Below are 21,229 nucleotides of genomic sequence, written 5' to 3'. Positions count from 1 at the left end.
ACCACGTCTACTAGCATGGCATAAGAATCAAGATTCCTAGTCTTTCCAAAATCAGTTAACAACACTGATTCAATTTTATTTTTTAAAAAAAATTACTTTCAAAAACTTACACTCTCAGGGTACTCTGTCCTTCCCAAGAGTTCATGTCTGTGGAACATTGAGTTTACTTACCACTTCTAGCTTTGCTGTAAATATAACATGAAAAAGGTGATTATGCACTTTTATGAAGGCGCTTAAAATTAATAGCCAAAATCAGCCATATCTGAGATCTGAGTAGAAAGGAACGACTGATACTTGCATCAACTTGGAAGAATTTCCAAGTCTTATAAGCCAATAAACACACTTACCCATATCTGAAGTAAGTACTAAACTGTCTGCAGAGGCGGTGAGCAAGTTCTCGTTTCCCGCAAGCTTGAGGACCAGCAAGTATCAACATGGGATAAGGAGCGTCCAGACTGGGAAGAGTGCTGCGACACAGGACCAGAGCAAATTACTGTCCTACACCCATTAGAGATGCAGCATATTAACTACATCCATTAGGAAAAACCCCCATGTCATCATTACAATAATGAGCACTTATATACATAGACACTATAAACATAAACAGAAGGATGGTCCAGAAACAAGTTGAAATATAATATCCAAAGCATAGATTATTAACCAGGTAAAATACAAATTTATGTAAATTTACTAAGCTTTTTTAAAGGAAAAATATGGTAAGATACAGTAGTTATTAATTGCTCAGATATTCCCTCCAGAACTTGTCAATGAAAGAAATGACTGCCCTCTGAGACTGAGTTGTAACACAGGTAGGCAAAGCAGACTTTATAGAAATGACAGAAATTGACCTGAGCAATGTCTCTGTGCTGGGCACTATTCTAGGAGTTTCTAGGTGGTGATTCTAGCATAGCACCTCATTGGATCATCACAAGAAGCTAAGGAAGATGTTACTGTCATCATTCCCCTCTAACACATGAAGAAACTGAAGTGCAGAAAGGTTAATAAACTCGCTCAAAGGAAAGAGGAGTTGATAAATGACTCTAGGTTTGGCTTCTGGACATGAAGACTGGACTAAAGGCTGAATTTATCGATGAAATCTCCTGCGACATGCACAGCAGTGTGGATTCATGAAACAAATCGTAGAAGTACAGAACAAAATAAAATGTTGGAAATACACAGCTGAAGTATGGGTTCAACGAAAATTCTGTGAAGGCGATGAAGCAGCATCCTGTTCTAATCTCTTTGAATGGCCACATCAGACAAGTGTAAGAGCAAAGGCTCATGGAAAACCCGTGTAACAAAACAAACACACACCCACAAAAGCTGTAGCGTGCTGGAGTCTGTGCAGGAGGGAGGAAGAAGTAATGGGCACAGCTGGGGAGATCTGAGGACAGGGAACCCCACAGCCACCAGGCTGCAGCTGTCGCACTCGTGCAAAAGGCTGATCATTATGTACACAGCGACTTTATTAGTAGTGGCCAGAAGCCGGAATTAGTCCACATTTCCTCCAACAGGTAAACTGTGTGATACTCTGTACTGTGGAACACCACTCAGCACTAAAAAAGAGGAATTATTGACACATACAACAACTTGGATGAATTTCTAAGGCACTGTACTGGGGGGGGGGATCCCTGAAAGTTATGCTGTATGACTGCACTGACATAACATTCTTGAAGTGACATTACAGAGATGGGGAAAGATTAGTGATTGCTAGGGGAGAGCGAGGGAGGTACTGTGGCTGTGGAAGTCCTTGTGATGAAACTGCTCTGTACTTGCTGCAGTGGTGCTCAGATGAATCTACAGGTGATAGAATTGCATCAAACTAAATAGTTAAGACACACATGAGGACAGGCCCAGCTGCTGAAATCCAATTTCCGGGCCAATTTCCGGGCCAATTTCCTGGGTTTGATGCCCTACCAAAGCTATGTGAGATATCACAATTGGGGGAAATTGGGGGAAATGTATACAGATTTTCTTGCTATTGTTTCTTATAATTACATGTGAATATATAATTACCTCAAAATACATTTCTTTTAGAAAAGTGTCTAAAGAGAAAAAATGTATTTGAGACGGATTGACAAATGCTGAAAATAGACAAAGAAGATCTTCCTGAAGAAGCAACGAAAACAAAGGAATAGGAAACATAGTAAAGACTTTGAATTCAAGAAAATTTTCCTGACATTACAAAACAAAACAGATAACTACACACTTTATACCTATAAATAGCCAGAACAACCAGTACCGAGATACAATAGAGTAAAATTACTGGGCTTTAAAGAAAAAGGGAAAACATAGTTAAACTAGAAAAAGAGAGCACATGACTTATAAAGGAAAACAGTAGATTTGGGCAGCAATGTTTTATGCCAAAACGAAGTGGAGTAACATCTTCCATGTATTCAAGGGGAAAACTGTGAGCAACCAATTTTATATTTAGCAGAAATGACCTTCAAGTGTGAAGGGCACAACTGTTACCAACATGCCAGAACTCAAAGGACAATGATCCCACAGTCCTTCCTAAGGAATCTACTAGAAAACAAGCCTCATACAACCCAAATGACTCAAGAGACACCAGTAAAAGGACTGGTAGTGAGCAATAAATATGTAGTTGCTCAAGACTAATGAGAACTAAGACTAAAAGCGCATAAATGAGAACAAAGAAGGAGAAAGTACTATATGTGGCAACTGTATGTTCTAACCAGAAATATGCAGTATGCTACTTTAAAAATGGGGTTGTTGATACTTCTAGGAAATATATGGAGTAGGCAAGTTCATGGAGACAGAAAGAAGGTGAGCGATTTCTAGGGACTGGAGAAGGGGAGAATGAGGAGTTACTGCTCAGTGGGTATAGAGTTTCTGTTTGGGGTGATGAAGATATTTTGAGAATAGATGGGAGTGAAGGCTATACAACATGGTGAGTATTTAGGTCCCTGCACTGTCTGCTTAAAAATGGTTCAAGTAGCTGGGAATATATCTCAGTTGGGAGAGTGCTTGCCTTGCATGCACAAGGCCCTGGGTTTAATCCTCAGCACCAACCACACACACACACACACACACACACACACACACACACACACACACACATGCAAAAATGGTTAAAGTAGGAATTTTATGCTGTAGATATTTTACCACAAGAAAAAATGGGGCAAAGTTAAATGGGTGCAGCATAGGCAAAAAAAAAAATGCTTTCAATGTCTTTCAGGACTCATTGGCCATAGCATTTTACAATTTTAAAAATGAGTAATCACGAGATTTTGTCATTCTGCGCTCTTCTCTGTCCTTGAGAATCAGGATTATGGGTGGGGGAGAAAAGTAAATGCAGATGTAATGGAAAGGAGAAGAAATGAACACTTAACTGTAGTCTTGAAATTTAATTTTAAGTATCGCTCTGAATTGACAAGTTACTTAACCCATGGATCTGGAGGTACATGCAGATAGAGCCGTCTATAGAGAGACACAGTCGGATTGAATGGATGTAGATGGACACGCGCAGATAAAGATGGATGGATGGATGGAAAGAAAGCTGTTACCAGCTCTTTCCACTAAAAAACCTAGAAACAATGACCAACCCAGAAGCTATGAGTATCTCTAGCACCATTTTAGGACAGAGAAGTACCATTTCTCACCAACACTGGGGCTTCATGGAAAAATGACTAATTCCAGATTTGGGACAAGCATGCACAAGACTGGGGAAGTTTGTCATTTCAAATAAGAAAGCTACCAATGACTACCAGGCCAGAGTCAATGTTTGGCCGTGTCATTTGAATACGGTATCCTCTCCTTGGTCATGCCAGGAGAGGGGGACAAGGATTCTCCGATAATGCAACATTCATTTCCCAGGGCCAAGAGTCAGGGCTCCCCTCCTGGGCCTGACTTCTGGTGCTGGCGCCCAGCGGAAAGGGCAAAGGCGGGCCAGTACACCAGCTGCTGAGCTAGCACCAGGAACACTGCTTCATCCTGGACATCCGGCCTGCTGGGCCTTGGCTCTTATTTTCCTGACAGTCAGAAATGATCAAGAAATACATGTTTATCAAACATGCTGCAAATTTTTGATACATGTTTTTATATAAATGTCCCCTAAAGCATGAAATAAGTAGCAATATTATAAACTGGAAAAAAAATACAATGAGGACATAAATGCCCACCTTTTAAATCAAATGTGCTTTTCCAGATGTGTACAAATAACGATAGATCATTTCACCTAGAGGGCTCCCATACACACAGACACTGTCAATGCCCACATTATTAAATTCCACGTAAAAATCATGTCCTGGGTTGCAAAATAAAACATTTTGCTCTCTGTGGGAAACCAGCCATGTGAAATACAGAAGCAAATATCACAAGAAAGGCCATTTATACCCAAGAGTTTTACAAGTATTTTTAAAATGCCTTTGGGTATTGATAGGATTTCTGCATTATACTTACAGCATAAATGGCCATCTGCTCCAACAGATTGTTTAAAAAGAAATGGAGAAACCGTGGTAAATCTGTCTTGGAATTTAGAGGTGAGAGACTCTATTCATGCGCCCAACCAAGCTGGGCGACTCCTCCCTGCTGGGTAGATTGCAACTCAGGAAAGATATTTCAGGTCTCCCTTAGGCTAGCTGTGCTTCCTTCTAGGGACTCCCTAATAATCTGAATTCACAGAAGGCTCTGTGGCAGGAGTATTTAGTATTAATTCACAGCAAAGGAAAGATTTACAATGGATATAAATGATCACAATTTTCCATTAATGAGACTAGGGACTAGGTTCTGATCCTTAGGCAGAAGAATTGACAACCCTTTTTTATTTTTTTATTTCGGTGTCATATGGCTCAGGCTAGCCGACATACAAGGAGTCTGATGAAAGAGTAAAGATGAACCAGTGAGTCCCCCTGCTTGAGAGCAGCAGGCTGAAGTATGATAGGCCATAACTGAGACAGTACGGTCTATTAGAAAACACTTGCCCCTTCCCTCAGAGAAAGTCACATGTCTAGGAAATGAACTGGTCGCAAAATAGAGGGCTGGGGAAAATGATGAGCTTGTCGTCTGCTTGCCCATCCTGAGTTCTACCCTGGAGAGTCCACATAAATAAATACCTGTCAAAGATCCTCTGTGGCTGCAGGACGCTGTTGACAACGTGAGTCAGGTGATCTTGGGCTGCGACCACTTCAGGGGGAGGGTCATATTTATTCACTGCTGAAACCTTTTCCAGAATTAGAGAAGTAAAAGGGAAAATGTTTGGTTTCTAAAATGAAGACAAGGCTTGGAGTTTCTTTAATGAATTATTCTAGACATGCAACCAGGTATGCAAACTAATCTAACCCATGCCCGTGATTAGTTTTCATGTCAACTCTTACGTTCCTAAAATCTAAATAATGATAATTATTTTTAAATGTTGAGTAGAATCCTTTGATCTCGTACTTTTTATATCCCTGGGTTTGGGAGGGGCAGAAGGAAAAAAAAAAAAAAAACAAGACCTCTGAAGTCTATGCTTGCTTTTACTATGGCAAAGATTGCAATTTTTAGTACAAGAAGAATAATAAAATTTGTAGTTCTAGATTACAGCAGTAGATGCTGGGGAATTTTTTTCTAATGCCATGTCACCCAGAATTATTTCACACTCTCACGTTCTACCCAAACTTCCTCCTTTAGTAGAGCTTTCTCCATTGAAAAATATGGTCTTTTCTTCCTAATGAGCTGCTCCCTATCTCATCTTTACCATCTTCCAAACAGTCTCGTCTGCCATACTTTTAGTTAATCATGATTTTAAATTTTATTCCTTTTGCAAAATAGTAAAGGAAAAGAGAAATCTACTAAGTGCCTTTCAGCATGAGAATAATAATAGGGACCATCTATAACTATTTTTAGACAAGATTACAGAAGGGCACATCTGAGATGGAATATGTGCCTCTCCACCCATTTACACCTGTCTTCAGTCCTGTCTCAAATTCACATCCAATGTGGGAAAGGCCTCACTAGTAGAGATCTCTACTCTGGTGATGGTAGGGAGGGAGGCAGGTGTTAGCATTCAAGACTGGCTGCTCTGGAATTGTATGACCAGATAAATCATTCTTTTAAAGAGCAGAATTAAAGGATTAAAAATATCAGAGAAGCTATTTATTTGAATACCTTTTGATTATATAGTAGGATGACATTATAGTACATTTTATTATTAAATTAATATTTAAAGTAACCTAGATAGGATGGTATCCTCTCCGAACAGGATAGTTTTCAAACTGCTAATCTGCCACAATGTGGCCTAGATAAGAAGAGTGTCTTTTCTGCTTCTCATAGCTAAGCTTTCCACCGGACCAATGGAAGCCTGCATTTGATGATGCCAAGCTCTGCAGAGGGTTTGACTGACAGATCCTGGGACAGGGAAACAGTCCCTAAGTAAAGAATTAATTTACGTATTAGTCTGCATCTCAAAGATTGATTATACTGGTCCTACAGCAGACAGTGAAAGCTTTTGAACACATTAACCCATAAACACATGAAATGATAATGATTTACATACCTTTTCTTCTACTTTAATCTTCTTCTGATCTAATTCTGTGAGTCGAAGTAGCATAAATATTACAAATAACCAGTAATCTGGGTTTTCCTATGTAAAATATCAAGAGGACCATTCAATTGCTTTCCTTTCCCCAAGTCGGCAAGCACCGCAGTCTTCTCATGAGCTCAGGCCTTTGGCCTGCCACCCCTGCCATCCCCAGACCCCCTCCTAAGACTCCCCAGGCCCCATGTATTAACAATCAGATGCAGGCTGCGCCTTGTCATTTTTAAAGCTCTTCAAATGTGCAGATCTTATTAATCTCCATGTGAGATAAGCAGGGTAGGCAGGATTATCCTCATTTCTAAAGAAAAAAACAACTAAGCCTCAGAGAGGGAAAACATCTCATCTAAGATTCCAAGGCCAGTAGCTCAAACCTTGTTTTCCAATGTCAAAGAGTTTCATTACTGCAAAGAATTAAATTTTGCGATTTATTATTATTTTATTGTCTATTTGCATTTTTGTATTGATTTGTATCATTTGTTATTAATTTCTCGTAACAATAATAATTTAATATTCACTTATAAAACAAATTCTTTATTACCCCCTACCATCTGTTCTATTAGGATTATCTGCTTTTTAAAATGTCATTTTGTCTTTTGTATAAAGAAGCTACATCGCTTTGAAAGGCAAGATAATAGTGGATGGTACCTTTTATAGAAGAGAATTCACGTGACTAAATATACAAAGGTATCTTTGACTGAGCTTCCCAACACAAAGGAATGAGGAGATGAAAATGCTAATTACCCTGATTTAATCATTGTATACATGTACTGAATATCACACCATATCCCATAAATAAGTACATATGTCAATTAGAAATGTTAAGCTTTCTTTGATGTATACCACGTGTGAACGTTGTGGAGAGGGTGTGCACCCAGCATTCTCACCAGGGCATGTGGTGTTTCTTTATGGACATGTGTAAATGCAGTTTAAGGATCTGCAACTGGGACATGCCGGCCACTTGAAGTCCCACTCCTCACTTTCCCAGAGATGCTTTTAAACTCTCTCTCACTAGTCCCTCAACAAGGGAAATCTTCCTTATTTATTTTTCTATTTTGCAGTTCACTTGCCCAGGCATATTCATCTACTACATACAAGAAGAAAGGCACCTGGGGATGCACACAGGCAAGAGTCTATGGAAGCTAATGTGAAGGATGAGGTATAAAACTGGATGAAGGACAAGTGGACAGGAGGGAAGGAGGGAGGCCAGGAGAATGGATCTATCAATGGAGAAAAAAAAGAAACCCAAAAACCTGAGCTTTGCATCTCAGAGGTTAAGAAACCCTAGGAGATAACTCCATACATATATACATATAGTTTTATAATAATTCTTATAACCACACCAATTTCATGGCTATATCCAAGCAAATCACTTCAGGTATTTAATCTCACAGTTTCTCCAACTCTTTTACAAAATAGGAACCATGTTCTGTCTATACTTGCGGGGTCTTGTGTTCTCTGATGTGAAAGAACACTGCTCTCCAGTATCACTTGTTCTCCTACAATCCTAGTGCCACCCTAGGGCCACAAATGACCCTGCAAGGCAAGTGAATGACATTCAGTTCTGGACTTGACTTTTACTGATAGTGTTGCTGTGCAAACAGCTTTTAGTCACAAAAATCTAATTTCTAGAAAAGCAGGTCATTTTAGGTGCCACGTTACTTATCCCCACTAATTTTTTTCACATTCCCGATGTTCTTTATCAGAAGTACTTCCTGAAGAGGAAAAATTTTAAGGTCCTCCTCCACCTCCCCTCATATAAATGAGCTCTCACCTGAATTGGATTTCTTAGAAGATTGAGAATTCGGAGAATAGGAAGATTTTCAATGTATTCTATTTCATTCAGCTCAGCAATCTGTTTAATCAAAGCAAAAATATTAATAGACAATGCACAAAGGCAATAGGAAAAACAATATAATGGAGTCCAGTTTGGATTCTTAAATTTATTTTTTAATATTGCCCTGTTTGAATATCCAGCTTTTTAACAAGAATTTCACAAAACTACACAGACATGGGAATTACCTCTTCAATAAATGTGAACACACAACCACCTTTTCTTCTTTTTCTCAAGTTAGAGAACCGTTGGCTTCCTTCTCTCATCCATGTTTATTTTAAATGGAAATAAAAGAGTACAAAAATAACAGTACAAAAACTGCACACAAGGCTGGCCTGACTCCCCACCTGTCCCCACACCTACTGAGCCCTCCAGCCCCTCAGCCTCCCTCCCTAGCCCTGCTCCTTGTGACTGGCTAAGCCCTCTTACTCCGTATGAACTATTTTAGGAAAGGTAAAAACTGAATAGGCATGACATATTTCTTGATGAGTATCCACTCTTTGCCTTAATTTTTTTTTTTGCTAATATACTGTACATTTATTTTTCACACATTTCACAACTTTAAAAAGTAAAGGGAAAAAGATTACCTGGCAGATCCTTAATTTAACCAACTTGGGTTGAAACAGGCCTGAATCCTCCACTAAAGACAAATACTTTACATTTTCTACAATTAGACAAATTACAACTTTATTGGTATAGATATTGGAGTTTTCAATAATCATTTTTTCATTTCTATTTTTTCCAAAATATTTCTGCACATGCTGCAAAAGCATTCCAATAGCAGGGTCTCAGTAACCCTGAGTTCTGCAACCACAAAATGCACTAAAATGTAAATTAGTCCCAAAGCTAAGTTAGGAGATGAACATATGCATCATGTTCAAAGGGTGCCATTTTCAAAAATGTAATATGAAAGGCAAACTCTAAAGTTGCAATATACAACCTGCACACATCAATCTGGCTAGAGCAATGTTTGGCTACTATACACATGTTTTTCCATAGGATACTAGGCAGTCCATCATTAGATGGATCATCTACAAGAAAAAAAAGAGATGAATTTTTTAATATTGTGTCATTCAAGAAGATAGAATATAAACTTGGTTCATACTGCTCCACAGAACTTTTGAGTGGTGGATAACTCCCCTCTAGCATGGAATTCTTGTCCTTGAACCTAAAACAAATATTAAGAGGAAATGTGTTCCTGCACTCACCACATCTCACCAATAAGTCTTAGCCACATGCACTTGTAGAATAGAAATGTGTATATTCTTTCTCTAGGGGAATCTGATGTATTGCATATGTGTTTAAGCTATGAATGAGCTATCCTACTTCAAGAGGTTTCTGATGGAGATCATTAGACAGGCAAAATTAGATATAAGAACATTTAGTCTAATGTTATTAGTAAAAGTAAAAAGTTTCTAATTTCTCAAGAACTCTATTATTATATCATTATGTCATTGAGTCATAATACAGTCCCATAGTAGGAACACTATGTATTCATTTTAGACAATCATGATGTCTACAGTGATTGACATGGAAAGATCTTTTTTTAATTTTTATTCTTTTTTTTAGCTGTCGATGGACCTTTGTTTTATTTATTTTATGTGGTGCTGAGAGTCAAACCCAGTGCCTCACACATGCTAAGCAAGCACTCTGCCACTTAGTCACAGTCCCAGGCCCAGAAAAATCTTGATATGTTGCAAACACTATGAATAGAATGATCATGGACTGTATGAAATTATATCACCAGTAAAATATCAGCTGGGATCAGTGAATCTTTGAGAGTCAAATGCAAGGGATACAACTTTCCTCCCAGTCCTTCCAAGGGTCTGATGTGGTTGGGAAGAAGGAAGCAACCATGGGGTAGCCTGGCTTCAAGTCTCCACTTCTGCTAAATTAGCAAATGTCACAGATACCCATTACTCTGCATGTGTCCCTGTCTCCTGCACAGCCTCACTCAGCAGCCGACACCACCACCCTCCATCTTTTCTCCAAAAGGCCACAGACCCAAGGCTATGCATATACCAAGCTTTTACAGGAGTGTAGAAGGCTCAACAGCATCCCAAATGACTGAAAGTAAAAACTGTCAGAGAGGTTAGACTCTTATGAGCTATCTGCTGGCAAGAATGTCCTGCCAGCCCCTTCTCTAACCTACTTGACCCTTGGTGACCACTGCCCAATCCAGAAGTACACCAACTTCTTTTTTATGCCATTTCCTTCCTGGTCATGCTCTCCAAGCACCATCATCCAGCACTAAAGGGATCTATTAAAGCCTTTTCTTTAAAAATATCTTAATATATATATTATATTCTCTCTCTCCCCCTCCCCCCTCTCTCTCTTTCACACACACACACACACACACACACACACACACACACACACACACACACCTCCTTAGGAGACCATTAGGTGCAATGATTAAATTTTTTCCACTGCTATGTATACATCCATCTGTGCAGAAAAGCAGTGTTTTTCAAACTACAGACTCTATCAATTAGATGATGGTGGTGGTGATGATGATGATGATGGTGATAAATACATTACTGCATTAAAAGTCAACAGATGGACCAATGGAATAGAATATTTTAAAAAGTGGACCACAGATCAGTGAGAAAATTATTCAGAAAAGGTACTGGTTAAATGTATTAATGAATGAGAATTATTGAGCATAATATTGGGCATACAGTGAGCACTCCATAAATGATAGCTGTTATCATCATATTCCTATTAGATATTGGGGAAAAAGAGAAAATTTAAATTTTTGTTTCAATTATACCACAAAATAAACTATAGATTAAAAGTTGAAGAAAAATAGACGAAAAAGCTTTGGTGAACGTGTACCAGATTTAGAATGAAAAAAGACTTCACAAAAATTATAAAAAGAATAAAGGGAAGCAAAGGAATATATTGATTATACTTCATAAATTACTTTATCTTTAAAATTTTTTTAGTTATACAGATGGACACAATACCTTTTTTTTTTTTAAATGTGGTGCTGAGGATAGAGCCCAAGGATCTGTTGAGTCATAACACTCCTATAGTAGGAACACTGTATATTGGAATCCAATCCTGATGTGCTTCATCACTTTGGCAAATACTTTTTTGAGCTTTCAGATCAAGGCCAACCACCTCCTCTCTGCCTGTGGCCTCACACTTAGTGCATACCTCATGGTAATGAGTTTGGCTCCAAGTATGTGCCTCCCACATTCGAGGTAAATGCTCTATCACTGAGCTACAACCCCAGCCCCTTCATAAATTATTTTAATATGTATATCAAAAGCACCTTAAGCACAATGAAAAGCAAAAGAAAAACTGTCATAAAATAATTAGTAATTATAATAATCATAAAATAATTATTGTTTTAGAAAAGATAATTTCTAAAACAGAAATCAAAAGGTTAACAAACACACAAAAATATTTAACCTCAAAGATATTCCTAACAAAGAGAATACAAAACACCATTTTCCTCTACCAGACTGACATAATTTTAAAATGACATTTTTAAATGACATATACTACGGCAGAGGTCTTTTTTTTTGTCACTATAATTTGGTAACTTATATTTATTTATTTATTTTTTAAATATCAGAAATTTATTAGTTGCTCAAAACATTACATTGATCTTGATTTTTTTTTTGGTCACTATAATTTGGTAACTTTATTTATTTATTTATTTTAAACATCAGAAATTTATTAGTTGCTCAAACAGCAGAGGGTCTTAATTAGTATGAACCTTCAGAAAATATATCAATCGTATTTTATTTATTTAGTTAGTTGTTGATGGACACAATACCTTTATTTATTTATTTGTTTGTATGTTTGTTTGTTTGTTTGTTTTTATGTGGTGCTGAGGATTGAACTCAGAGCCTCATACATGCCAGAAAAATGTGGTACTACTGAGCCACAACCCCAGCCCATTAATAGTATTTTAAATGCCCATACCCAGGAATTCCAGGAATCTAGCCTCATAATAAAACATGCACATAAGGAATACACACTACAACACTATGTTTAATAGCAAATTACAGACATAACAAATTTCAGTGAGTGAATGACTTGGTAAATCCTGATGTATCATATCCATTCGGTAAAATATCTTTACTATGAAATCAGATTTTTGAAATGCCTCTTTTTTTTTTTATCCACAATCACTCTAGAATCTCATCACGTGCACCTTAAACGCCAACCAAGCACTTGCGAGGCGAGAGGCAAATCTGAGCGCTCTTGAGGGCTCCTGAGAGCCCTGCATTCAGTCAACAAATACTCTTCAGTGCCAACTACGAACCAGACAGTGCACAAAGTGAACAAGATAAAATCCCTGAGCTCATGAAGCTAACAGTATAGTGGGAAAGACAAAACTCTTCAAGATGTAACGACAGAATACATGACACACTAGAATCTCAGACAGAAATAAGTGCTAGTGAGAAATAAAGCAGGGTAGAGACACAGAGAAAACAGAGCTGGAGAGGCCTGAGGTGGTCAGAGAATGTTTCTGAGGGCTTGACAGAAGCCAACATTAACAAACATGTAAACGGTTTTGAAATTTGGGGGAAAACTCCTAGTGGAGATGCCAGGTAGGCAAAGCCCCTGAGGTGGAAGTGAGCTTGGTTTGCATGAAGATCGGAAGGAAACACCAGCAACTTGGAATTCTCACCCTCTTCTGCAAGAGCGTCTCACTCCACACGCTGCCCCTGGGATGCTCTCTCCACGCCCAGTGATGCGAAAAGGCCACGACAGGCCTCAGTCCTGAACTGCTGGCTACAGCAAGCTGACTCCAACTCCATGGAGCCAAACTCAGCACCATGAGGTATGCACTAGGTATATGGGGCCATGGGCAGAGAGGGAAGGGGTTGGCCTTGATCTGAAAGCTCAGAAAGGTATTTGCCAAAGTGATGAAGCACATCAGGATTGGAATCCAAGTGTGTGCCTCTCAGGGCTTTATGCCACAGCTACCAGTAGAGAGAGACACCGGGACAGTTTCTATTGTCTTGGAAGTATATGGAAGCTCAGGTTACCTAGGCTTGGCCAACCCTCCTGAATACAAAGAGGCCAAAGGCCTCCGAAGCAGGCCTCCTTCCTGTTTGCATCCCGAGGCAGGAGTACCTTGGCCAGGTGGAATGGGAACTGAATTTAGCAGCAGATCTGATCATGCCTGCATCTCCTATACCCAGCTCAGGTGACTGCAGCAATGTTGTCAGTCCCTGAAGGCCCCAAGGACCCCAAGGAGTCCAACCCCTCTCTTCTCAGGTCTAACAAATGTGAATCACAGGAGAGACCAAGTTGACTTAGGAGCCAGACTGTCTTCAATCCCCCAAACTCCTTTTGTCCACAGACATAAACAGAAACATGAGCCAGGAACCAATGAAGATTTGAGCATTGCTTGCCTGAGACAAATGGTATGCATCTCTGAACAACAAGAAGCAAGAAATCTTCCATGAAGAACTTCTAATCTGTTTGAGGTGTCACAAAAATAAAAGGTAAAAATGTGGTCTTCAGCTGTCTCCCTGAGCACTCTGGGAGAAAGGCCAGGACACTCAAACAACAAAGACTAAGAGCTTCGGGGAGCACCACTGTCACTCAGGATCGCAGTTCTTTCCTTGCTTGTATTGCTTTATGAGAATTATCTTGTTAATCCTTACAAAGACTCAGAAGAAAAAATATTTGGGATAAACCATGTGAAATGGCCCCACTAAGACTTAGGGAAGTACCCCAGCATTCTCTAAGTCACTCCCGAGAAACATCCCACTGCTGGAAGAAAGGTCAGGGGCTACCTAATAGAGAGAACAGATTTGATCAGGTTTTAAATGCTAGACATGGTTTAAAATCTAACAAGGTCTGCAGCATGGATGGTGACAGAGGTCCCCATGTCACCAGCAGACAGTAAACATGTGTCAAGGACAGTAATTCAAATGAAGCTGGGTAGGAGCTACCATGTTTCAACGGCCAAACAAGGAAAAAATCTTGATGCAAGTCCTTCCCAACAAAACTGTGCTCCTAACCCCAAATTCATCAGATGAGAAGCAGAGACTCTGCTGTGTTTCTTTTACATGATAAATTTTCCATCCCTGATACACAGAATTCTCAGTTGTCCTGGAGAAATCTCTGAGGAACTCTTCAGATGGCTCCACGAATGTTTCAAAGTACCATCTGTTGCTCCCCAACCTACCCAGCGGGGAGCCAGGGAATCCTGTTATTGTCAAGGACCCAGTTGTTACCAAAGGAGCTCCTTTGGGGACATGTAGCCACTTTTCTTTTTAATAGAATCTCTTTAACACTTGAAAATTATAAACTCCTGTCTTCGCTTGAGGATAGCTCTTTTTTCTTTAAACTATTCTGAATGTAATGTGAAAAGTCTCTTGAAATGGAAGAGAACTACATACTGCTTGAGAGGTGTCTGCAGACTTGCATTCCCCAATATGGTAGTCACCAGCCACATGTAGTTACTTAGCACTTGCACTACTGCCAGAGTGAACAGAGATGTCATCTAAGCATAGAACATATATCCAATGTCAAAACTCAGTATGAGACAACAGAAGGCAAAATAGCTGATAATTTTATATGTAGATTATGTGCTAAAAATATCATATTTTAGCTATATTAAGTAAAATATATCATTAAAGTTGATTTCACTTGTTTCTTTTTTCCATTTATTGTGACTACTAGAGAATTTTAAATGATACCCGTGACTCATTTCTGTGGCTCACATTGTATTTCTAGAAAAAAATCACTGTTCTCTGGCATTACACCACACCTAGTTCTCAAAGTGGTGGTGGGGGGGAGGCATTGGCATTTCATTTACTGTGTTATCTTGCAGAGGGTAAGCACATTGACTCAGGAGGCAAAGCATTCTCTACTTGAGTCCTGATTCTGCTTTTTGCTATATAGAACTTTGGGAAAATTACTTAATTTTTCTGTGCCCTAGTTTCTTCATCTACAAAACAGCAATAATAACAGGGTTGTAATAAGGATTAAATGAGATATGTAAAGTGCTTAGACTAGTGCCTGGTGTATAAGTACTCAGCAGATATGTCTAGATAATTTTATGACTGTAATTTTTACTATCATTACCATTGCTCCTTTTCCTAAATCATGAGATGCCCCGAGTTGACATATAATGAGCTTATTCCAACTTTTCAAAACCCCCGGCTATATGTGAGAACCATTTTAAGCAGGAATTTAAAAAAAAAAACAGTCTTCAATGGTAATTGTGTAAAAAGGAAAAAATAACATGAAATAGAGATCATGCTGACGTCCTAAGAAACACAGTGCAATGAACAAAGTTCATCCACTAGAACTGAGAAGTGATCAAAACAACTTGATATACAAATCAAGTAAGATGCAGATGAACAGTTTTTCTATGCTTAAAAATTCACTTATTCCCAGACTTTAATAACTAACTTTGACTTTTAGCAACTTAACAGATGATATAAATTTGTCAGAGAAAGGGTCAGACCTAACTGATAAGCAGCATCCCAGCAAGACAGAGCAAGTCTCCACAGCATCACACATTACTCCACTGAGCATAGACTGTCTCAAGCTTTGACCAACTTTTCATCCTCAAGAAGAAATAAACAAGTTGGGCATGGTGGCACATGCCTGTAATCCAAGTGGCTCAGGAGGCTGAGGTAGAAGGATTGAGAGTTCAAAGCCAGCCGCAGCAATTTAGTGAGACCCTAAGCAGCTCAGTGAGACCCTGTCTCTAAATCAAATATTTAAAAAAGGGGATGGGGATGTGGCTCAGTCATTAAGCACCCCTGAGTTCAATTCCTGGTACAAAAAACAAAAGAGAGACAGAGAGAGAGAGAGAGAGAGAGAGAGAGAGAGAGAGAGAGAGAGAGAGAGAGAGAGAGAGAGAGAGGGGAAGAAGAAATAAATGAAGTACTCAATATGAATAAAATCACTTTATAGAGATCTCATTGCTTATGAAGTTGGCTACAGGTGCCAACTTAATAGATCACGACTAGGAGCGCAAATGCTTTATTAAAAATAAAATGCAATTAAGAGTGAAAATCAGTTTATATAATTTTTGCAATATATATTAAACCAGATTTCAAATTTTGAATATGCCCAATTCTCAACCCATTATACAGATTAGGGTCATACCCTATTGTTGCCAACAGGATATAAGAAGTCACTTTCCATGCCTCTTCTCTGCATTTATTTTTTTCACCCCTTTCCTGGGGTGTTCACATTTTTAAAGTTTTTTTATAAAATTATATGTATCCATCATGTGTAACATGATGTTTTGAAATATATATAAATTGTCAAAGGGCTAAATCTAGCTGATTAACATATGTATTACCTCACCAAGTTATTGTTTTATGGTAGAAAACATTTAAAATCTACCATCTTGGCATTTTTCAAAAATATGATATATTATTATTAATTTTAGTAACTATGCTGTGCAATAGATCTTTTGAATTTATTCCTCCTATCAAACCAGAATGTTATATGCTTTGGCCAATGTTTTGGTCAGCCTTTTCAAAAACTGCTGCAACTGAAAGACCCGACCAGATCTACTGTAGAGGAAGAAAGAGTTATTTAAGGGCTCACAGTTTCAGAGGTCCCAGTCCACAGACAGCGGGCTCCATTTCTCAGAGCTCAAGATGAGGCAGGCATCATGGTGGAAGAGTGTGGCAAAGGGAAGCATCTCACATGACGTTCCAGAAGCAGAGAGAGAGAGAGAGACTCCACTCTCCAGATGCAAATTATATAGGGACATCTCCAATTCCCACCTCCTTTAGCCACACAAAACCTCTTCAGTTACCACTCACTTAATCTCTATCAGAGGATTAATTCACTGATTGGGTTAAGACTCTCACAACCCAATCATTTCTCCTCTGAACTTTCTTGCACAGTCTCACACGTGAGCTTTTGTGGGACAACTCACATCCAAACCATAACAGCCAACATCTCCCAAGTCCCTCCTCTGACATAATACTGGCACAGTCTTCTCTTTGAATGCAGGCAAGAGTAATACCAGCCTGAGGCTAGTCTCATACTCCACTCCCCTTGATCTGACAGTTCAGATATTTCTAATGCCATCTTTCTACACAAAATGTTGCATGAGCACATTTACTCCAGAAAATTATACACACATGATTGCAGTTTAAACCTTTAAAACAGTGCAATTAGTAAGCATCAACTTTTCAAAACTCATGAACTGTAAATATTTATTTTAAAAAACAGTGCTTCTGGAACTACTGCTCTAATAAATTTGCTAGAATAACATTTCCAAACTGGCATTTCATGTGACAGGTATTGAAAAGCCAATAAAGGGTGTCTGTGTTAACTCTCTAATGTGTCTTCTTAGGTAGATGCAGACACCAAGACTTGGGAGCATCTTACCTTATTATCCTCCAGGTTGATCACTTCCAGGAGGTCATGATTCTCTAGGCCTTGGAGGCTGCATATCTGATTATGGGACAGATCTAGGTTCTGCAGGGCTTTCAGATTCTCTAAACCCGTGATGGTCTCAATGCAGTTATTGCTCTAAAATGAACAAAATATATGTAATATTTTAAATTCTTCTCATAAGAAAAGTTGTAATAGCAAATTTTTATTTTGGGTACTTCCCCAAATCTTCTTTAAAAAAAAAAAAGAAAAGAAAAGAAAGAAAGAAAAACAGGAAGTCATTCTTCGCACCCCACATACCTATTTTCATCATTTACTCTTTGAAACACCCCAGAGAGTAATCCTAGTTTTTCAACTGAAAGATTGGAATATATCATCTTCATTTTAAAGATGAGTATTCAATCAATAGGAAAGACAAAAGGTAGGTAATATGAGCTTGTAACTGCACAGCTTAAGCCTAATGGCAGTATAACTCCATCCAGATCTCGAGAAATACAAACTAAATACAATTCTTTCAACCTATCACAATAAACCTCTAGAATATTATAAGTCCCACGTATACTTTGTTTTCAGAAATACTCTAAATATAATAACATTATATTTAATGTGATAGTGTGCTGTGTGCTGTGTGGCAGTGGTAGTGTGCTGCTTTGGTATCCTCCAATGAATCTTGTCCCTAGTAATTCATACTGTGTACAATTCCCTTTTCTTAAATATAGGCTAGCCTATAACTTCCCATAGCCAAAAGAGTACGACAAAAATGTGCCAGTTTCAAGCTTAAGACTTAGAAGGCTGGAAAGCTTTGCTTTGGGTTTGGGGGAGCCCTGAGATATCATGTAAAAATTCCAGCTACTCTATTGCAGATAACTTGAAGACAGGCCACCTAGAGAAAAGGAAATCACATGGCAGAGTTCCTGGGACTAAAAAGAAAGAAAACTTAGCCATCCCAGCATCCCAGCTAAGTCAAGTCCCAACCAATATGCCAGATGGATGCAGCAAGCCCAGCAGAAGAACCACCCTGCAGAACCCAGCTCAGACTAGGGAACTGTCAGCTAATCAAAGTTATTTCTCCAAGTCATTACAATTGAGGTGGCCTGTTATGCAATGACAGGTAGCAAACTAAGTTCTTCAATAATTCACACATGAGTATCTTCTCAGTCAGACTATAACAAAGATTTCAGACTCAAATATTTTCTTTCCCAACCTCCATGTACTCATAATAACAAGAGGGATAAAAATAATTCTATTTTCTTGCTGGGTTCAGTGGCACACACCTGTCTGTAATCCCAGAGGCTTGGGAGGCTGAGACAGGAGGATCATGAATTCAAAGCAAACCTCAGCAAAAAGTGAGGTGCTAAGCAACTCAGTGAGACCTTGTCTCTAAATAAAATACTAAATAGGGTTGGGGTGTGACTCAGTGATCTAGTGCCCCTGAGTTCATTCCCTGGTACTCCTCCCCCCAATTAATAATAATTATTTTTCTTGTATGTTTTCCAACACATTCTTTGTTTCTTGATTTCCTTAGCCTTTAGGTATAAGAAATAGTATAATGAAGTAAAATTAAAATTTTAGTTTGAGTTGAAAATTATAATAAAGAGTAATTTTGAGGTTCAGTGAATGACCTACTCTACCCATCCTTAAACTTTCAAAACTTTTAATGAGCATTTAAAAAATGAAATTCTGGTGGTTCTTCTGCTGGGCTTGCTGCATTCATCTGGCATATTGGTTGGGACTTGACTCAGTTGGGATGCTGGGATGGTTAGGTTTTCTTTCTTTTTTAGTCCCAGGGACTCTGCCATGTGATTTCCTTTTCTCTAGGTGGCTTCTCTACAAGTTCTCTGCATTTTTTTCCACCTACAATATTTTCACTAATATGGGTTTCCTGGTACATTTAATAGCAAAAGCTCATTGTCATCCTATTTTTCATAAAACTTCACTTCAATAATGAGTTGGATTTGTGTTCATTAATGTAATTCTATGACTCCTTAAAACATGTTAATAGGATGTTAATAATCTATAAAGCTGTTAAAGTGCATGAGGGCTTATTGTACTATTCTTTTTATTTTTATGTTTTAAAAATGCAATAATGGAAAGGAAAAAATATTCATAATCCCATTTGCCAAAATGAAATCAAATTTCCTTCTGTTCACACTTCAAAAAAGTTATAAAAAGCATAATAGAAAAAGGAAAGAAAAAAACTAAGCTTAGTATCACATCCATATAAATTTAATGTATTGAAATAAGACCTCAATATCCTATTCAAAAAATGCCCACACATCAAATTTATATACAATGCATTTTCCCCCAAAGAACTTTGAAGAGCTTTCGATATGTTAGATAGACAGTAATTCTTCTTCCCAGTGTCTCTGATGGCTTTCAAAGTGGTAGATGATATGAGCAGAGTGATGCATAGAAAAATTTAATTAGATAGCCTGTGGTCATAAAAGAAACCAGAACTGAGAAAATTTCAGAATTGCAAAATTTCTGAAGTGAGCGTCAGCTAGTCAAAGCCTTTACCCACCGCTGAAAAACTGACCTTCCCACTAGAAAGGGACAGCAGCTTCTGCACGGATGGTTCTTCCTGATTGTTTTGTGATGATTAGCAAAGATAACACTTTTAGAGAAAAATAAGTAAAAAACATTCTTAGTCTTATCGATTTGGGAGGGAAAAACCAAGTGGCTCTTAAGTGTGGAATGTGCTGTCATTACTTGCTAAGAAAAGCTGGGTGACAGAACAGCCCATTAGCGAACCACATTTTCCACTTTTCAACTTTTACATTTATCATAAAAGTCGAAGGTTGAGAATTAGCTCTAAACTATAAAATGAATTCTTTTCAATAGTAACAAAAGCAACTGGTTTTCTGGTTCCATGAATTAAAAACAAAAGCATTAAAAATGGTAGAAGTAAATATGTGTCATTTTATGGTATAAATCTATTTTTAAATATTTATTTTTTAGTTGCAGTTGGATACAATACTTCTATTTTATTTATTTTTATGTGGTGTTGAGGATTGAACCCAGGGCTTTGCACGGCTAGGTGAACGCTCTACCACTGAGCCACAACCCCAGCCCCATACAGTATAAAACTTTTTAAAAATAGAAAAAGTAAACCTTCTTATTCTCAAAATTTTTAAGGACAATAAAAGATAGCATGTTGTATATTTTGTAGCTCATTTTGGGTGATGGGAGCTGGAGTTGGATTGATCTCTTTGCAAAAAATATAAATACTTCATGCTTTTTCTAAAAACTGGTTGAGACAGACCTGTAAACATGGATTATTTATGTAGTTAATGAAACAAACTCTGAGGATGAAAGTGTTGTGTGTCATTCTCAATAATGGATTCGATTCTCATTTCCTTCCATATCTCTTTCCACTTAAAGTTCCACTTAAAAATAGTGGGAATGTTAATGCAGATGAAATATGCATAGAAAAGGAAAAGATTCTAAGAATCTAGGAAATGAGTAGTACAATATTGCTAATAATCCTTCAGATGATCATAACTTTGAAA

The 21,229-nt window shown here is 38.2% G+C and overlaps 1 protein-coding gene across 2 annotated transcripts in view; it reads right to left on the bottom strand.

Moving 5' to 3' along the window:
* Lrguk (leucine rich repeats and guanylate kinase domain containing) overlaps nt 1–21,229 on the bottom strand; it is a 103,355-nt gene that overhangs the window by 56,070 nt on the left and 26,056 nt on the right. For both annotated transcript variants that reach the window (XM_040291409.2, XM_005331129.4), the window contains exons 7-11: nt 17,715–17,858; nt 8,310–8,390; nt 6,497–6,583; nt 5,076–5,182; nt 348–467 (exon numbers count right to left, since the gene is read on the bottom strand). In XM_040291409.2, coding sequence (XP_040147343.2) covers nt 348–467; nt 5,076–5,182; nt 6,497–6,583; nt 8,310–8,390; nt 17,715–17,858 — 539 coding nt within the window. The remainder of the gene's footprint in view (nt 1–347; nt 468–5,075; nt 5,183–6,496; nt 6,584–8,309; nt 8,391–17,714; nt 17,859–21,229) is intronic.

The sequence above is a fragment of the Ictidomys tridecemlineatus genome, chromosome 2 (assembly GCF_052094955.1).
Source record: "Ictidomys tridecemlineatus isolate mIctTri1 chromosome 2, mIctTri1.hap1, whole genome shotgun sequence".
NCBI lineage: Eukaryota > Metazoa > Chordata > Mammalia > Rodentia > Sciuridae > Ictidomys > Ictidomys tridecemlineatus.
Note: the sequence above shows the minus strand (reverse complement) of the source record. Positions and strands in the feature narration are given on the sequence as shown.